This window comes from Hyperolius riggenbachi, chromosome 9 (assembly GCF_040937935.1).
Source record: "Hyperolius riggenbachi isolate aHypRig1 chromosome 9, aHypRig1.pri, whole genome shotgun sequence".
Classification (NCBI taxonomy): Eukaryota; Metazoa; Chordata; class Amphibia; order Anura; family Hyperoliidae; genus Hyperolius; species Hyperolius riggenbachi.
In genome coordinates this window covers 270,718,368-270,735,049 of record NC_090654.1, presented here as the reverse complement: position 1 = coordinate 270,735,049, position 16,682 = coordinate 270,718,368, and the positions used below count along the sequence as shown (strand labels likewise).

The window sequence follows — 16,682 nt, the reverse complement described above, 5'->3', positions numbered from 1 at the left end:
AGATGCCATGCATATGGTGTCCTGGCCCAGATCTGAACTGGAGACCCTAGATAAGCAATGTGAGATTCGGAAACAGGATGTTCAGCTGAGCCATTATACATCCTGACACTTCTAGCTACATTGTAATATGGTTAAAAAAAAATAAAAAAATTTTTTTAGATGCTCACCAATGTAAAGAGATGCCTCTGTATGTCAGTCTCCCCTGTCTTCTCTCCAGCACCTCGTTCCACCGCTGTCCCCACCATGAAGTTTATTCGACCAACTGGTTTAATATGTCTTCGGGAGTCCTCGTGAAAGCCTTGGAAGTACTTCTGTCCCCCAAGAATCTCTGAAGATAAGCGGGATGTGCCCATACTTGGAAGCACTTAAGGATGGAAGTACAGCAAAGTCCCAGTTATCTGGACCGCAGGGCATCTGAGGTCTCAAGTAACTGGCCTGCCTGATGGATAACAGAGACTTACCGAGCCTCTGGCAATGTCATAGTTTCCCTGCAGCTTTACGGAGCTGTGCATGTAAACATGACATGCTGGCTTATGTGTACGGAGGACGGAAAGCTGCTTGGAGCTGCAGGGAGACCACAAGACATTGTTGGAAGCCTGCGAGTATTTATGAGGGGGAGGTTTGTGCTTTTGAGCAACTAGCAAGCACATGTACCTGGCATCAGGTGATACCCGCGGGGGCTGGATACCAGGGACTTTTATCCTTTAAGATTGGAAGCACAACAGTCACAAAATCCCTCTCACTCTACTTACCCAGGGCTTCCTCCAGCCCATTGCAGCTGACCTGTCCCATGCCACAGCTCCGCTCTCAGGCACAGTACACCAGACAACGTGGGCTTGATTGACAGCGGCGCTCGCACAGGTGCAGTAGAGACTACCTCAAGGTCGCCCTCTGCACCAGCAGGGATCCTGGGCCAACGGCAAAGAGCGGAGCTGCAGTGTGGGACATCTCAGCTGCAAGGGGCTGGAGGAACCCCGGGTAAGTAGAACAGGAGAGAGTCATTTTAAGTGTTTGGCCACCTTAAAGTAAACCTGAGGTGAAAATAAACCATGAGATAAAAAAAAATTGTAAGTATCCTCCACCTAAAAATGAATTTTTTAAATAGTTTTATATTTAAATCTACTTTTTGAGATTTTACCGTTTCCTTGTCTCTGTTAGTGACACCTTCATAGTATGAAGTATGTCAGAGCAACAATCCATTAACCTTTTTTTCTCTCTGCCTGTCAGAAGCCATTTTCTGCTAGGAAAGTGTTTTATGGTTGTAATTCCTTATCAGAGTGGGTTACGCTGTAGTCTGCCCCAGTCCCAACCCGGACAGAAACTTACATACCTGATATTTAACGCTTTCAGGCAGAGGAAGAAAAAAAAAAAAGGAACACAGCCTAGTTATTTGTGTGCTAGGCACTGTACATGCACGTGTCTCTTAATACACAACCTAAGCACTATGCAAGCAGATAGGAGTGCCCTGAAGATGCCCCTATTTCTTTGTTCATGCTAGCAGTAAGAGGCTTAAAGAGGAACTCCAGTGAAAATAAAAAGTCAAAATAACCATACACAGGTCATACCTCCTATGTAGTTTACTACTTAATCTCTTTCTCATCTCCTGCGTCCCATTTGTCCACTGTGATTAATGGATTTCTCCACCCTCCATTTTAAAAATGGCCATTACCCCATAACAGCTTCCTGGTCAGCACACTGTTCAACTATAATATCACCCACTTGAGCCATAGGGAAACATGGACATTACCTTGCACATTCAGTTGTAACTGGCAGCTGCTGATATATAACTGACAGCAACTGGTATATTTCAGTTCTGACAAAATCTTGTCAGAACTGGAAGGGATCACTGTAAGAAGAAAATGGTGAGCTTCTGAGAGGAACTGATGGTGAGGTTAATATGCAATATTTATTTGCAGCTATGTTTTGTGTTTGTTTTAAATAATTTTGCTCACTTCAGGTTCCCTTTAAGGCTCGTACCCACCTTGCGATTTTGTGCGCCATTCTTGCAAAGACTGGAATTTTTTTGGAGCGACGAGCAATCGTTTTCACGATCTCGTGACGTGGGTATAAGTGCGCTATTAGGAAACCGACGCTTAGCGTTAACGCCCATCATGGCGGACTGGACCTTAAAGATTCCCGGCAACTCCAGCGCAAAGTGCCGTGACCAATTGAACTCTTGTTCGGGGCCATCGCATGCTGTCATGTGTTCCCGCGGGTAGGTAGATGGATTGGGGAACCTCGTTCATTGGAAGGCATCACTGTGAGGTTCCCCCCAATACAGGTAGTCTCCAGTTAATGAACGAGATAGGGACTGTAGGTTCGTTCTTAACCTGAATCTGTTCTTAAGTCAGAACATTTTGCCATCTCTGCCCCTGTACCTCCTCTGTGCCTCCAGTGTCCCCCTCTGCACTTTGTACCTGTTTATACAAGTTTAAAAGCCATTTTTTCTTTGAATTTTTTTTAAAAAAAAAAAAATCGATTTTCTCAAAAACTAAGAGTCTGATTTGAAATTTTTTTTTTACTTGTTCCCATGGCAACACAGAATCCATGCCGTTCGTATCGGCAGGTTGTTCGTAAGTTGGAGACTACCTGTACATCTTCAGCTTTACACAACCACAACCAGGATACCGAGTCAGATTCCCAAAAACAGAAACCATCTTCAGACAGCTGTACAATCGCTGAGTGGTCTCAATGTTAAGATCTCTCGTGTATTGCAGTCTTCCAATCCACACAGAAAACACATTCATAGATCAAAAATAAATGAGTTGGAGATGCCATAAATGGAGGATTCAGAGTCGACTATTGTACAGATGACAGGGCCCCTCAGAGAAAATCGGTATACGTTGTGGAGAAATAACATTACTGGAAGTACCATAAATGGAGGATTCAGAGTCGACTATTGTACAGATGACAGGGCCCCTCAGAGAATCAGTATATGTTGTGGAGAAAGAACATTGCTGGATGCACCATAAATGGAGGATTCAGAGTCGACTATTGTACAGATGACAGGGCCCCTCAGAGAATCAGTATACGTTGTGGAGAAATAACATTGCTGGAAGTACCATAAATGGAGGATTCAGAGTCGACTATTGTACAGATGACAGGGCCCCTCAGAGAATCAGTATACGTTGTGGAGAAATAACATTGCTGGAAGTACCATAAATGGAGGATTCAGAGTCGACTATTGTACAGATGACAGGGCCCCTCAGAGAATCAGTATACGTTGTGGAGAAATAACATTGCGGGAAGCACCATAAATGGAGGATTCGGAGTCGACTATTGTACAGATGACAGGGCCCCTCAGAGAATCAGTATATGTTGTGGAGAAAGAACATTGAATCCTCCATTTATGGTGCATCCAGCAATGTTCTTTCTCCACAACATATACTGATTCTCTGAGGGGCCCTGTCATCTGTACAATAGTCGACTCTAAATCCTCCATTTATGGTGCATCCAGCAGAGTCGACTATTGTACAGATGACAGGGCCCCTCAGAGAAAATCGGTATATGTTGTGGAGAAAGAACATTGCTGGAAGTACCATAAATGGAGGATTCAGAGTCGACTATTGTACAGATGACAGGGCCCCTCAGAGAATCAGTATATGTTGTGGAGAAATAACATTGCTGGAAGCACCATAAATGGAGGATTCGGAGTCGACTATTGTACAGATGACAGGGCCCCTCAGAGAATCAGTATATGTTGTGGAGAAATAACATTGCTGGAAGCACCATAAATGGAGGATTCGGAGTCGACTATTGTACAGATGACAGGGCCCCTCAGAGAATCAGTATACGTTGTGGAGAAATAACATTGCTGGAAGCACCATAAATGGAGGATTCGGAGTCGACTATTGTACAGATGACAGGGCCCCTCAGAGAATCAGTATACGTTGTGGAGAAAGAACATTGAATCCTCCATTTATGGTGCATCCAGCAATGTTCTTTCTCCACAACATATACTGATTCTCTGAGGGGCCCTGTCATCTGTACAATAGTCGACTCTAAATCCTCCATTTATGGTGCATCCAGCAGAGTCGACTATTGTACAGATGACAGGGCCCCTCAGAGAAAATCGGTATATGTTGTGGAGAAAGAACATTGCTGGAAGTACCATAAATGGAGGATTCAGAGTCGACTATTGTACAGATGACAGGGCCCCTCAGAGAATCAGTATACGTTGTGGAGAAATAACATTGCTGGAAGCACCATAAATGGAGGATTCGGAGTCGACTATTGTACAGATGACAGGGCCCCTCAGAGAATCAGTATATGTTGTGGAGAAATAACATTGCTGGAAGTACCATAAATGGAGGATTCAGAGTCGACTATTGTACAGATGACAGGGCCCCTCAGAGAATCAGTATACGTTGTGGAGAAATAACATTGCGGGAAGCACCATAAATGGAGGATTCGGAGTCGACTATTGTACAGATGACAGGGCCCCTCAGAGAATCAGTATATGCTGTGGAGAAAGAACATTGAATCCTCCATTTATGGTGCATCCAGCAATGTTCTTTCTCCACAACATATACTGATTCTCTGAGGGGCCCTGTCATCTGTACAATAGTCGACTCTAAATCCTCCATTTATGGTGCATCCAGCAGAGTCGACTATTGTACAGATGACAGGGCCCCTCAGAGAAAATCGGTATATGTTGTGGAGAAAGAACATTGCTGGATGCACCATAAATGGAGGATTCAGAGTCGACTATTGTACAGATGACAGGGCCCCTCAGAGAATCAGTATACGTTGTGGAGAAATAACATTGCTGGATGCACCATAAATGGAGGATTCAGAGTCGACTATTGTACAGATGACAGGGCCCCTCAGAGAATCAGTATACGTTGTGGAGAAATAACATTGCTGGAAGTACCAGAAATGGAGAATTCAGAGTCGACTATTGTACAGATGACAGGGCCCCTCAGAGAATCAGTATATGTTGTGGAGAAATAACATTGCTGGATGCACCATAAATGGAGGATTCAGTCAACGGACAGTATTATTATACAGATATCACAGACGCTCAGAGAATCGTTATACGTTGTGGAGAAATAACATTGCTGGAAATCAAGAACACCAACCCAGGAATTAGAAAATAAAATTATTATTGTGCAAACAGATGCGGCTGGTAACAGAAGTCCAAACAAAACGCTGATAAAATTGCAAATGGGACAAAAATAGATTTCCTGTTTGGCAGCTTAGAAAACCTCTATTAGAATCTGTTCATTACAAACATTAATAAACAAACAAATAAAAAGAAGCATGCAGATGTGGCGGCGCTGATGACATCACACGGTCGTCTGGTGAGGCCTGTGGCATCACACGGTCATCTGATGGCATTACACGGTCGTCTGGTGGGGCCTGTGACATCACACAGTCTGGTGACATCACACTGCGGCATCACTCACTGAAAACAGAGAATTACTGAGTCAGTGTTCAATATTTCAGGCTATGGATATGCCTAATTAAAAGAGAACTCCAGCCAAATGTTTAATTTTGAAATGGGGCATGGACATCTTATTGGACTTTTTATTATAGTTATTCATTTATAAAGCACTAACGTGTTATGCAGCGCTGGACAACCAATATGGGTGCATCAATTACTAGGGGTGATAGACAACACTAGGTCACACAGGATCACAGCACATGAGAGCAAGAAGCCAATGAAGTACATGTAAGAGTGATGGTCTTACAGACAAGGTAAATGAAATCAGTCGATGAGGTTGGGGCAAACTGACAAAGGCTTAAAGGAATACCGTAGGGGAGTCAGGGGAAAAGGAGTTGAACTTGCCATGTCGTTGCTCCCGCTGATGTCACCAGGAGTGTATAGCACAAGCCCAGTATGGTCTGCGCCTGCGCAGTACGCTCCTAGTGACATCAGTGGGAGCGAGGACAAGGCTGCGCAGGCGCAGTGGTTTTCTGACTTTAAAGTCTGAAATTCCAGAAGTGAACCGGAGGCGGGGCCAGAGCATCGGTGAGTGGCTGCGCGGGTACAGGATGTCTGCGGGGGACCATTAGAAGCCCCGGGTAAGTTCAACTCATTTTCCCCCAACCCCCCCTACAGTATCCCTTTAACAGGGAACCCAATGTAAGCGTGATCGGGAGGCTGACATATTTATTTCCTTTCAAACAATACCAGTTGCCTGGCAGTCCTCCTGATCCTTTGTCTCTAATACTTTAAGGGCTGGTGCACACCGGAGCGGTTCTGAAGCGTTTTTTAAACCGCTTGCAGGGGGAAAACCGCTTGGCTAATGAAAGTGAATGGGCTGGTGCACACCAGAGTGGGTCGTTTTTTTCCCCAAACACAAACTCCTGTCCTGCAGCATTCTTTAGATTTCTGAGGCGTTTCTGCCTCAATGTTAAAGTATAAGGAAGTGGAAAACCGCTCTGAAAAACACTAGATCAGAGCGGTTTTCCAGGCGTTTTTGTTCCAGAAGCTGATCAGTAACAGCTTTTACTGTAACAATATATGAAATCTGCTACACAAAAACGCTCCAAAAACGCTAGGCCTGTTTAGAAGATCTCTCTCCCTGCACACTGCAAATCCATTTTCCGATTCCCATTCAGTTTCCGATTCAGATTTGCAATTACGATTTTCTTGAATGCAAACAGAAAAACGGAGTCAAAAACGCAGCATGCCATAACGACTAAAAATCGGGATCGCATGCAGGGAGCCTAAAACATGCCTAGGAATCGCTCTGAAAATCTGCTTCAAAAACCTGTAGCGTTTTGCGGATCTGCTAGAGGTTGTTGGTGTGCACTGGGCCTTAGCCATAGACCCTGAACAAGCACATCAGGAACTCTGACTGGTTTTATTGTATTAGCCATATGCTTGTTCCAGGATTTTGACTTGGACACTATGTAAGCCAGAAGATCAACAGGGCTGCCAGGCAACTGGCATTGTTTACAAGGAAATAAATATGGCAGCCTCCATATCCCTCTCACCTCGCTTTATGGACCTGAACTCTTGCACAGGACAGAAGAAAAACAGAGAAATGCACCCTGCATGTAGAGAGTTTAACCTCTAATCCCCCACCATCTGTGACTAAGCACCACTGTAATTTGATCTCTCAGCTGAGTCAGCATAGTAATCTCCTCTGGCACAGCAGAGCAGATCATTTGTAAACACAGGATGCCAACAATATGGCTGCTTCCATGAAAGCAGGAAGTAGACACTGCAGATGTATTGCAGGACTTGTATCAGCTGTAACAAAGAAATGTTTTTCTGTAAAGGTTATTATGCTGTTGCTTATCTTTTAGAGCTGAGAGGAAGTTCTGAGTTCAGGTCCGCTTTAATGTTTGAATGCAACTGGATCCCACCTACCCACCACATTCTGTTATTTCGGTTATGTGGTTTTTGCTAAGGTGGACTGAGAAGGAAAGGGGGGCGGGGCTGTTTGGGGCTTCACTTAGTTGTTATACGGTCTGTGACCGATTTTGATATATATTCAAAAAATAAATAAAAATCTAGATCAGTTAAAAAAGTTTAAAAAAAAAAAAAAAAAAAACATTAGAAAGGTAAATGGGACCAATACTGCTCAGAAGCCGCCTTCCTGACAAGCTGCTACCACATGAGCATTTAAACTGGTTTAAACTGACATCTGCTAACATCACCCTCTAGAGGTGGGAAAGCGTGGAAGCAGTTTATGCAAGCAAGGGGTGTGTTTACTAATGAATGTGAGATCTAATAACAGCACCCTCTAGTTGTGGGAAGACATGCAAGCAGTTTATGTAAGCAAGGAGTGTCTTCACCAACTAATGTATGAGGGAGCCAGCATCCCATTTAGGCCTGGTTCACATTAGCGTTCGCTGTCCGGATTCGCCTGATCGGATCCGGACCGTATACTGTACAAACGGAACGTACGTTCCGCATAGCAATGCAAAGTCTATGCGGACGTTCACATGTGTCCGTTCCGTACAAAACGGAGCCGGATCGGATCCGGACTCCGGACACTTTTCCAACATGCTCTATTTTTCGGGTCCGGATCATCCGGCCCACGCACCCGGACCGGAGCCTGACTGCACCATCAGGATATAGAAACCAATGGGGAACGGAAAGCACAGAACACACTGGCTATCAAAACCGGACGTTCTACCCCACTTCCTATGCGTATCATAGCGGCCATTTTGGATGGGGACACATGGGCCCAGCATTTCTGGAGTGGAGCAGCAGTGACTAACGTGCTGGAGCTGTTTGGCAGTATGTCGGAGGTGGAGCCCTAAACAGCGGAGGACCTGATTGTACAGGTGCACCTTCTGCTGACCTCCCAGAGCCCAACAATTTTAATAGTTTATCTATTTTTACCAAACGGATCCGGATGGCAGCCGTATTCATGCCTGATGCAAACAGACCGGATCCGGTCCGTTTGCATCCCAGAACGCAAGTGTGAACGGGGCCTTACTTGCACGTAGATGCTGCGCTGAGGCCTGGGGCACACTGAGCAGATTTGGATGCGATCCGCCGGCCGCATCCACCTGCAAATCCGCTTGGCTAATGTGTTTCAATGGGCTGGTGCACACCGGCAGTTTGAGGCTTTTAGCAAACCGCAAACGTGCCTCCTGCTGCATGTTTGCGGTTTGCTAAAAACCTCAAACCGCTGGTGTGCACCACACATTGAAATACAATAGCCAAGCGTTTTCACTGGCTGATGCGGCCGGCGGATCGCATACAAAATCCGCTCGGTGTGCACCAGGCCAAATATCTGCTCTCTGCTGACAATGGAACAGAAATTAACTTCTCTTTCCCAGTATTTGCCTTACCTGGCTTGCGCCCGTGTCCAGGTCAGAGCATGTCGGGGAGGAACCGCGATCTTCGGATGATAAAATTCACAGTCTGGCCGGGTGCAGTGACTGCTGAACCTACAATGCTGGAAATCGGGAAAATAATACATTTAACAATTCAACAATGATGTGGCAAGTCCAGGAGGAACTACAAAGATCAGCATGCCTCACTGGCTGGGGGGAGGGGGTGTCTAGATAAAGAAGAAATGTTACCTTCGGGTGGAAGAAGGTGCACTCTGTGTTTTTGCACGCTGGAAAGAATCGGCAAAAAACTTTTGTGGGCTTCACCATAGCGGCGGTGGCGGAGGCTGCAAAAAAACACACCAAACACTGCACTGAAATAAAGGTGCTTTTTATTGCTTCCTATATGATGAATATTCCTATTAGAATGCTTTAATAAACTGTGGGAACCCGCTAGTGGCTCTAGCAGGTGCATGACTTTGGCCAAAGTCGCGCATGTGCCACCTGGCTTGTCATCACACCCATCGACATAAGGGTCCCGAGTATTATAAATCAGAGGATTTATATGCAATAACAAATTAGCCTTAAAAGGGAAGGTTCAGGCACAGTGAAAAAATAAAGATCCAAATCCACTTACCTGGGGCTTCCTCCAGCCTGTGGCAGGCACGGGGTGCCCTCGGCGCCGCTCCGCAGGCTCCCGGTGGCGCGCCCGACCTGGCCAGGCCGGCTGCCAGTTCGAGCTTCTTCTGAGCTCCAATCTGCGTCTCACTGGTGCGCGCTGACGTCATCGGACGTCCTCCGGGCTGTACTGCACAGGCTCAGTAGTTCTGAGCCTGTGCAGTACAGCCCGGAGGACATCCGATGACGTCAGCGCGCACCAGTGAGACGCAGATTAAAGCGTAGAAGAAGCTCGAACTGGCAGCCGGCCTGTCCAGGTCGGGCGTGCCACCGGGAGCCTGCGGAGCAGCGCCGAGGGCACATCCTGCCTGCCACAGGCTGGAGGAAGCCCCAGGTAAGTGGATTTGGATTTTTTTTTTTCACTGTGCCTGAACCTTCCCTTTAAAGGGCACCAGAGATGAAAACAAAAATTCATATATTCCCTGGGGCTTCCTCCAGCCCTCTCTGGCCTGACCACTCCCTCGCGGCTGTCCTCAGCCTTCTGTATCCTCCGCAAGGGCTCCCCGACGCCCCGTATCTCGGCCAGTTGGGGCTTTCTGCACCTGCGCAGTACTACTGGCCAGGCACAAAGCTCTCCTGGGGAGCGTATGCAGCCGCACTGCGCATGTGCCGACTGGCCAAGATACCTGGAACCATTAGGGAAGATACAGAAGGCGGAGGACAGCGAGGGAGTGATCAGGTCAGAGGGGGCTCGAGGAGGTATGTATGATTTTTTTTGTAGGCTACCTGATCTGGGGGGCTGAGCGGATCAGGTAGCTGCAAAAACCTCCACGGGGAGTGGGTGTTTGGGGCAGAGAATGGCGGTGGGGGGACAGAGAGGCATGTCATGAGGCATGCCTTTGTGTCCCATCTGCCCCACGAAGATCCACCTCGGTTCTAAGGAGGGGGAAGCCGCTGGATACTAATGAGGCTTCCCTCGTCCTCCTTAGCACCCCCAATCCAGCGCTCGTACCCCCAAAAGTCCACTGGCTCATGCAAGCACAAAACCGCTTCCACCACTGTGACCCTGCACAGTGTGCGTCTCACGCAGGCACACACTGATCAGTGGTCCTAGCGCTGGAACGGGGGAAGCCTCCTTAGGATCCAGAGACTTGCCCCACCAGAGGTGAGCACTCTTTAGGGGAGACTTTTTTCCGTACAGGTTTACATTGATAACGAACTAAAAAAAAAAAAAAAAATTCCCGCCTGTGACAGACGGTTGCATGGCCGCAGACGTGTCCTTGAACCGCCCGTGAAGAACATGCGATCACAATCGATTCTCTGCATCGATTGCGATTAAGATCGATAGAATCTGGTTGGTTGTGTAGGAGCATCTGCAGTCAATCTGGGCTCTCTCTTTTCTCAGCAGAAAGATAGCATTAGCTCAACTGCAGGATGGCTGTTTTCATGTGCTAATGACCAGGAACAAACTCTGCTGTTCAAGATCCTAGTGTGTATTTTTAATTACCTGGGGACACAGGATGCTGCACTCTGGCAGAACTTCAGATAGGTGTCAACTGCTCAACCATTTGGTGAGCCAGCAAAGGACACTTCCCTCACAGCAGGAGGTCTATTCAAAACCTGCTTTCCCACAGACTCCATGGCACCGATGGAGGGCAGATCTGAATGCATGTGTTGGATGATTTCTTGTCGGTATATGGAGACCGTGTATCGCACAGCTATGAAATTCATATAGTCTTATTCGTTAAAAAGTCTGCCCAACGTGCTGATATAACATTCATGGCAATATCTCGTCCAGTTATTGCGGTATGACTCTTCTCAGGAACCTGACCCACTGGTCTAGTCACGTCGGATATCATATTAATCTGTATTTTCTGACAAGTATGAATCTGCTATCCACCTAAATATGACCTATCATTTATGAGTTACGGCATTTTATAAGTTTAAGCCTAAATCTCTCCCCAAGGACTTAACTGTGGTTGGTTGGTAATTCAGAGGGGGCAGGCACGGCCACACCCCCGAGCCAGCTTCATCAAAAGCACATTGCCAGCAGGCGGACCTCAGTCCTCCAAATTCCATCTGTATGAGCGCCTGTCTGCTGCTAGCCAGAGGACACGTGGTTAGCGGCCATCTTGTTTGGACTTTGCTCTGGAATTGAAACTAAGAACTTTAGGATTTTCCCAGAAAGGACATCTTTCCATGAATTAAGTATCATCTCCCTTTTATTTTCATATGGTTATCATTTGTCTCCATAATTGTTGATTTTAACGATTTTCTGTATATATTAATTATTTATATTGCATTAATAAACAGACGCTATCGTCAGTTGTTTGTTCAGCTACCCTATTATTCAGCCATACAGAAACTGAACCCAGACTTCTGGAGAGACGCTAGTTTTGTTGCTAGCTAGACAGAATAGAGTGTGTTTAACCGTTTTTATTTGTAGATTTAGGCTCAGCCAGTCAGTGAGTTCCTCTGTCTCAGAAAACAGAGGTGGTGGCAGTTATACCCTGAAATAGTGTGTAGTTCGTAATTACCATAACCCACAGGCTCCCTTCTGGTCGGTCTGCTGACAAAACTCCAGCGGTTTCTGCGCACTGATCGTGACCACAGCTTGCATGGTCTGTGTGCTGAAACCGATTGGAAGGCATTTGCGGTCTGGCCACGAGGGGTCCTGTGACACCGCCCACCAGCTTAACCCAGAGAGGAGAGGAAACAAGCTACGCTTCAGCGGGAAGCATATTTGTCCCAGGAAACATCTCTCTATCCAGCACTTTGCTTCTATACACTTGTTCTATTCAATTCTCACCTGACTGCAAGAATGAGGCATCAATTCATCAAGTGCAAGTCAGTAAAAAAAAATAAAAAAAAAAAAATCGGGTCGGTAAAAAACCATCCTCTGGGTCCCCTCTGTGGCGGCTCCGTTAGGTGCGTGGCTTTGGCTGAAGTCGTGGGCAACTGCGCATGCGCAGGCCGTCTGCGCAGCCGACTTGATCACGCCTTCGTCGCCGTAAGCCTCCTGCGCGGTTCAGTATTTTGAGAGAACAGTGCCCGCGAAGAACACACATGGCAACGGCGTGTAATAGTGTCATGTGCACGGACGGGTCACGCATGCGGAGCTACCTACGTCGGCGGAAGTCACGCACATAATGACGCCGCCTGCAGGACCACGTAGAGGACCCAGAGGATGCTGGGGGACCTCGCAGGCTACGGGGGGGAAGTGTGGGGGGGGGGGGGGGGTCGCTGGTGGAAGCCCCAGGTAAGTGCAGAATTCCATTTCGATCGTCATCTCAGGGAGACTATCGGTTTCAAGCATAAAATGTCATGGTCTGTGGCGTCGGCAGTTATAACACACACGTCATCTGTACTGTACCTGGTTTGGCAGGAGGGGGCGGAGCTGTGCCGCGTCGGCTGGCGTGTGTAAACGGACAGTCTGTCTTCGTGCACTTGGCATCATATTTGCAATTTGGATGGATGAAAAAGCATTTGTCAGCAAAGCGGCACTTGGGGAAAGCCCTGAAGGACAGAGAAGAATAAATATCAATTATTCCCAGGTGCTTCATTACAATATAACAAAATGTACACTTCTTTCTGCACACTTCCTGGGACTGCATCTCGACTTGAGAGCTATATGGAGGCTGACATAATGATTTACTTATGAACAACGCACATTGCCTGGCTGTTCTGCTGATCCTCCGTCTCAAGTCCTTGTAGCCATAGACCCTGAAAACAGGATTGTCAGCCATAAAATCAAATTCCACTTACCCACTACTGTGTTTGTTATGCAGTCTACATACAGTATGCATTGTAAGCATTCCAATTTACTGTAATAATGTGTCTGCTGTAATGAATCTCATCTCAGTCAGCCTGGCTCTATTCAGGTACATTGCCTCCCACATTCCTGCTCCTCACCGATTGGCTGAGGGCAGTTCAGTGTGACATGAGGCTGAGAAGGAAAATACACCTCACACCTCTGCAGAAACTGCTGAAATATGATCTATGCTGTGCTCAAATGAGTTAAAGAGAATCTGTACTCTAAAATTCTTACAAAAAAGCATACCATTCTATTCATTATGTTCTCCTGGGCCCCTCTGTGCTGTTTTTACCACTCCCTGCTGCAATCTTGGCCTATAGCCATCCATTAAATCAATAATTCATAATGAGTCTGCTCAGCTGTAAAGTTCTCAGAAACAGCAGCACACTGCTCCAATAACATGTGTCCCACCAACAATAACTAATAATAATCACCAATAAGGTAGGTCACTGGATCAATATTGCTTCTGATCAGAGAACAGTTCATAATAAGTATGACATGACATATATTAACATTCACATAACATGCTGATATGTACTATAATTAGTGCAAAATTATGCAAGATAAAGTGCTCGTGCCTATTGCCTATAAATAACAGGTCCTATTTCACAGATAGGTTCGTGCAATATGTCTCAATAGAAAGTGCTAGTGCCTGAAAACAAGGTCCTGAATAGGACTGCGTCAAGTGATATACCAAGGATTAACCACTTAAGCGGTCTCTGGTCCTTAAGGGGGCATAAACGGCGTAATCCCGACGGAATACCCACGAATTGCCGCACATACCCATCACAACCTTCATCACCGCCGCACGTCGGGATCCTGACAGCAGAGTTTCTGTGAGCCGGTCAGGAGCCGCTTTCATTGGCTCCTGACCCTGTCTATCAATGTAAGCCAATGGGAGAGGTTTACATAGAAAGACATGGCCAGGAGCCAATTAAATCTGCTTCTGATCAGCTCACAGGGCTCTGCTATCATAGAGACAGGCAAAGCCAATGAGCTGCGGGAATTAAGCGGCGGAAACACGCAGTGGAGGCTAATTGAAATCTACGCCCTGCCAGGTGGCCACCAAAACAGGGCGTAGATTTTCAATTAGCTCGGTCCTTAAATGGTTAAGCAATACAAATAAAGCAGAACAAAAATCACCTGTGAAGCAAAATAAAACAGTCAAAACCGAGAAACCAGAATCAGTGAGGTCAGAAACCACAGTGTATTAAGCCAAACCAGAGTATTGGAAGCAGTAAAGAAAATAAATATGCCAGTAAATGGAATCAAGAAGTAGCGCAGAGCTTACCAAGGTATGAGAGATGGACAGGGCCGTGGGGGGGGTCAAAGATCCTACCGGTTACGCTGAAGCTACCTCAGAGGTCACTTGTCACTACACTTACTTGCACACAGTAGTGGGGTGGTGATAGGCACGCTGGCACGGGACACTTACTTGCACACAGTTGTGGGGTGGTGATAGGCACGCTGGCACGGGACACTTACTTGCACACAGTAGTGGGGTGGTGATAGGCACACTGGCACAGGACACTTACTTGCACACAGTTGTGGGGTGGTGATAGGCACACTGGCACAGGACACTTACTTGCACACAGTAGTGGGGTGGTGATAGGCACGCTGGCACGGGACACTTACTTGCACACAGTAGTGGGGTGGTGATAGGCACGCTGGCACAGGATAGTCACTTGCACACAGTAGTGGGGTGGTGATAGGCACGCTGGCACGGGACACTTACTTGCACACAGTAGTGGGGCGGTGATAGGCACGCTGGCATGGGACAGTTACTTGCACACAGCAGTGGGGTGGTGATGGGCACGCTGGCACAGGACAGTTACTTGCACACAGTAGTGGGGTGGTGATAGGCACGCTGGCACGGGACACTTACTTGCACACAGCAGTGGGGTGGTGATAGGCACGCTGGCACAGGACACTTACTTGCACACAGTAGTGGGGTGGTGATAGGCACGCTGGCACGGGACACTTACTTGCACACAGTAATGGGGTGGTGATAGGCACGCTGGCACGGGACACTTACTTGCACACAGTAGTGGGGTGGTGATAGGCACGCTGGCACGGGACACTTACTTGCACACAGTAATGGGGTGGTGATAGGCACGCTGGCACGGGACACTTACTTGCATACAGCAGTGGGGTGGTGATAGGCACGCTGGCACAGGATAGTTACTTGCACACAGTAGTGGGGTGGTGATAGGCACGCTGGCACGGGACACTTACTTGCACACAGCAGTGGGGTGGTGATAGGCACGTTGGCACAGGACACTTACTTGCACACAGCAGTGGGGTGGTTATAGGCACGCTGGCACAGGACACTTACTTGCACACAGTAGTGGGGTGGTGATAGGCACGCTGGCACGGGACACTTACTTGCATACAGCAGTGGGGTGATGATAGGCACGCTGGCACAGGATAGTTACTTGCACACAGTAGTGGGGTGGTGATAGGCACGCTGGCACGGGACAGTTACTTGCACACAGTAGTGGGGTGGTGATAGGCACGCTGGCACAGGACACTTGCACACAGTAGTGGGGTGGTGATAGGCACGCTGGCACAGGATAGTTACTTGCACACAGTAGTGGGGTGGTGATAGGCACGCTGGCACGGGACAGTTACTTGCACACAGTAGTGGGGTGGTGATAGGCACGCTGGCACAGGACACTTGCACACAGTAGTGGGGTGGTGATAGGCACACTGGCACAGGACACTTACTTGCACACAGTAGTGGGGTGGTGATAGGCACACTGGCACAGGACACTTACTTGCACACAGTAGTGGGGTGGTGATAGGCACGCTGGCACGGGACACTTACTTGCACACAGTAGTGGGGCGGTGATAGGCACGCTGGCACAGGACACTTACTTGCACACAGCAGTGGGGTGGTGATAGGCACGCTGGCACAGGATAGTTACTTGCACACAGTAGTGGGGTGGTGATAGGCACGCTGGCACAGGACACTTGCACACAGCAGTGGGGTGGTGATAGGCACGCTGGCACAGGATAGTTACTTGCACACAGTAGTGGGGTGGTAATAGGCACGCTGGCACAGGACACTTACTTGCACACAGCAGTGGGGTGGTGATAGGCACGCTGGCATGGGACAGTTACTTGCACACAGTAGTGGGGTGGTGATAGGCACGCTGGCACGGGACACTTACTTGCACACAGTAATGGGGTGGTGATAGGCACGCTGGCACGGGACACTTACTTGCACACAGTAGTGGGGTGGTGATAGGCACGCTGGCACGGGACACTTACTTGCACACAGTAGTGGGGCGGTGATAGGCACGCTGGCACGGGACACTTACTTGCACACAGTAATGGGGTGGTGATAGGCACGCTGGCACGGGACACTTACTTGCATACAGCAGTGGGGTGGTGATAGGCACGCTGGCACAGGATAGTTACTTGCACACAGTAGTGGGGTGGTGATAGGCACGCTGGCACGGGACACTTACTTGCACACAGCAGTGGGGTGGTGATAGGCACGTTG

General features: G+C 47.8%; 1 protein-coding gene across 2 annotated transcripts in view; it reads right to left on the bottom strand.

The window, feature by feature from the left end:
• Positions 1–5,088: 5,088 nt before the first annotated feature.
• Positions 5,089–16,682, bottom strand: part of ZC3H14 (zinc finger CCCH-type containing 14) — a 54,961-nt gene continuing 43,367 nt past the window's right edge. For both annotated transcript variants that reach the window (XM_068254555.1, XM_068254556.1), the window contains exons 14-17: positions 12,734–12,876; positions 8,995–9,089; positions 8,761–8,867; positions 5,089–5,407 (exon numbers count right to left, since the gene is read on the bottom strand). In XM_068254555.1, coding sequence (XP_068110656.1) covers positions 5,401–5,407; positions 8,761–8,867; positions 8,995–9,089; positions 12,734–12,876 — 352 coding nt within the window. In that variant the 3' untranslated portion in view covers positions 5,089–5,400. The remainder of the gene's footprint in view (positions 5,408–8,760; positions 8,868–8,994; positions 9,090–12,733; positions 12,877–16,682) is intronic.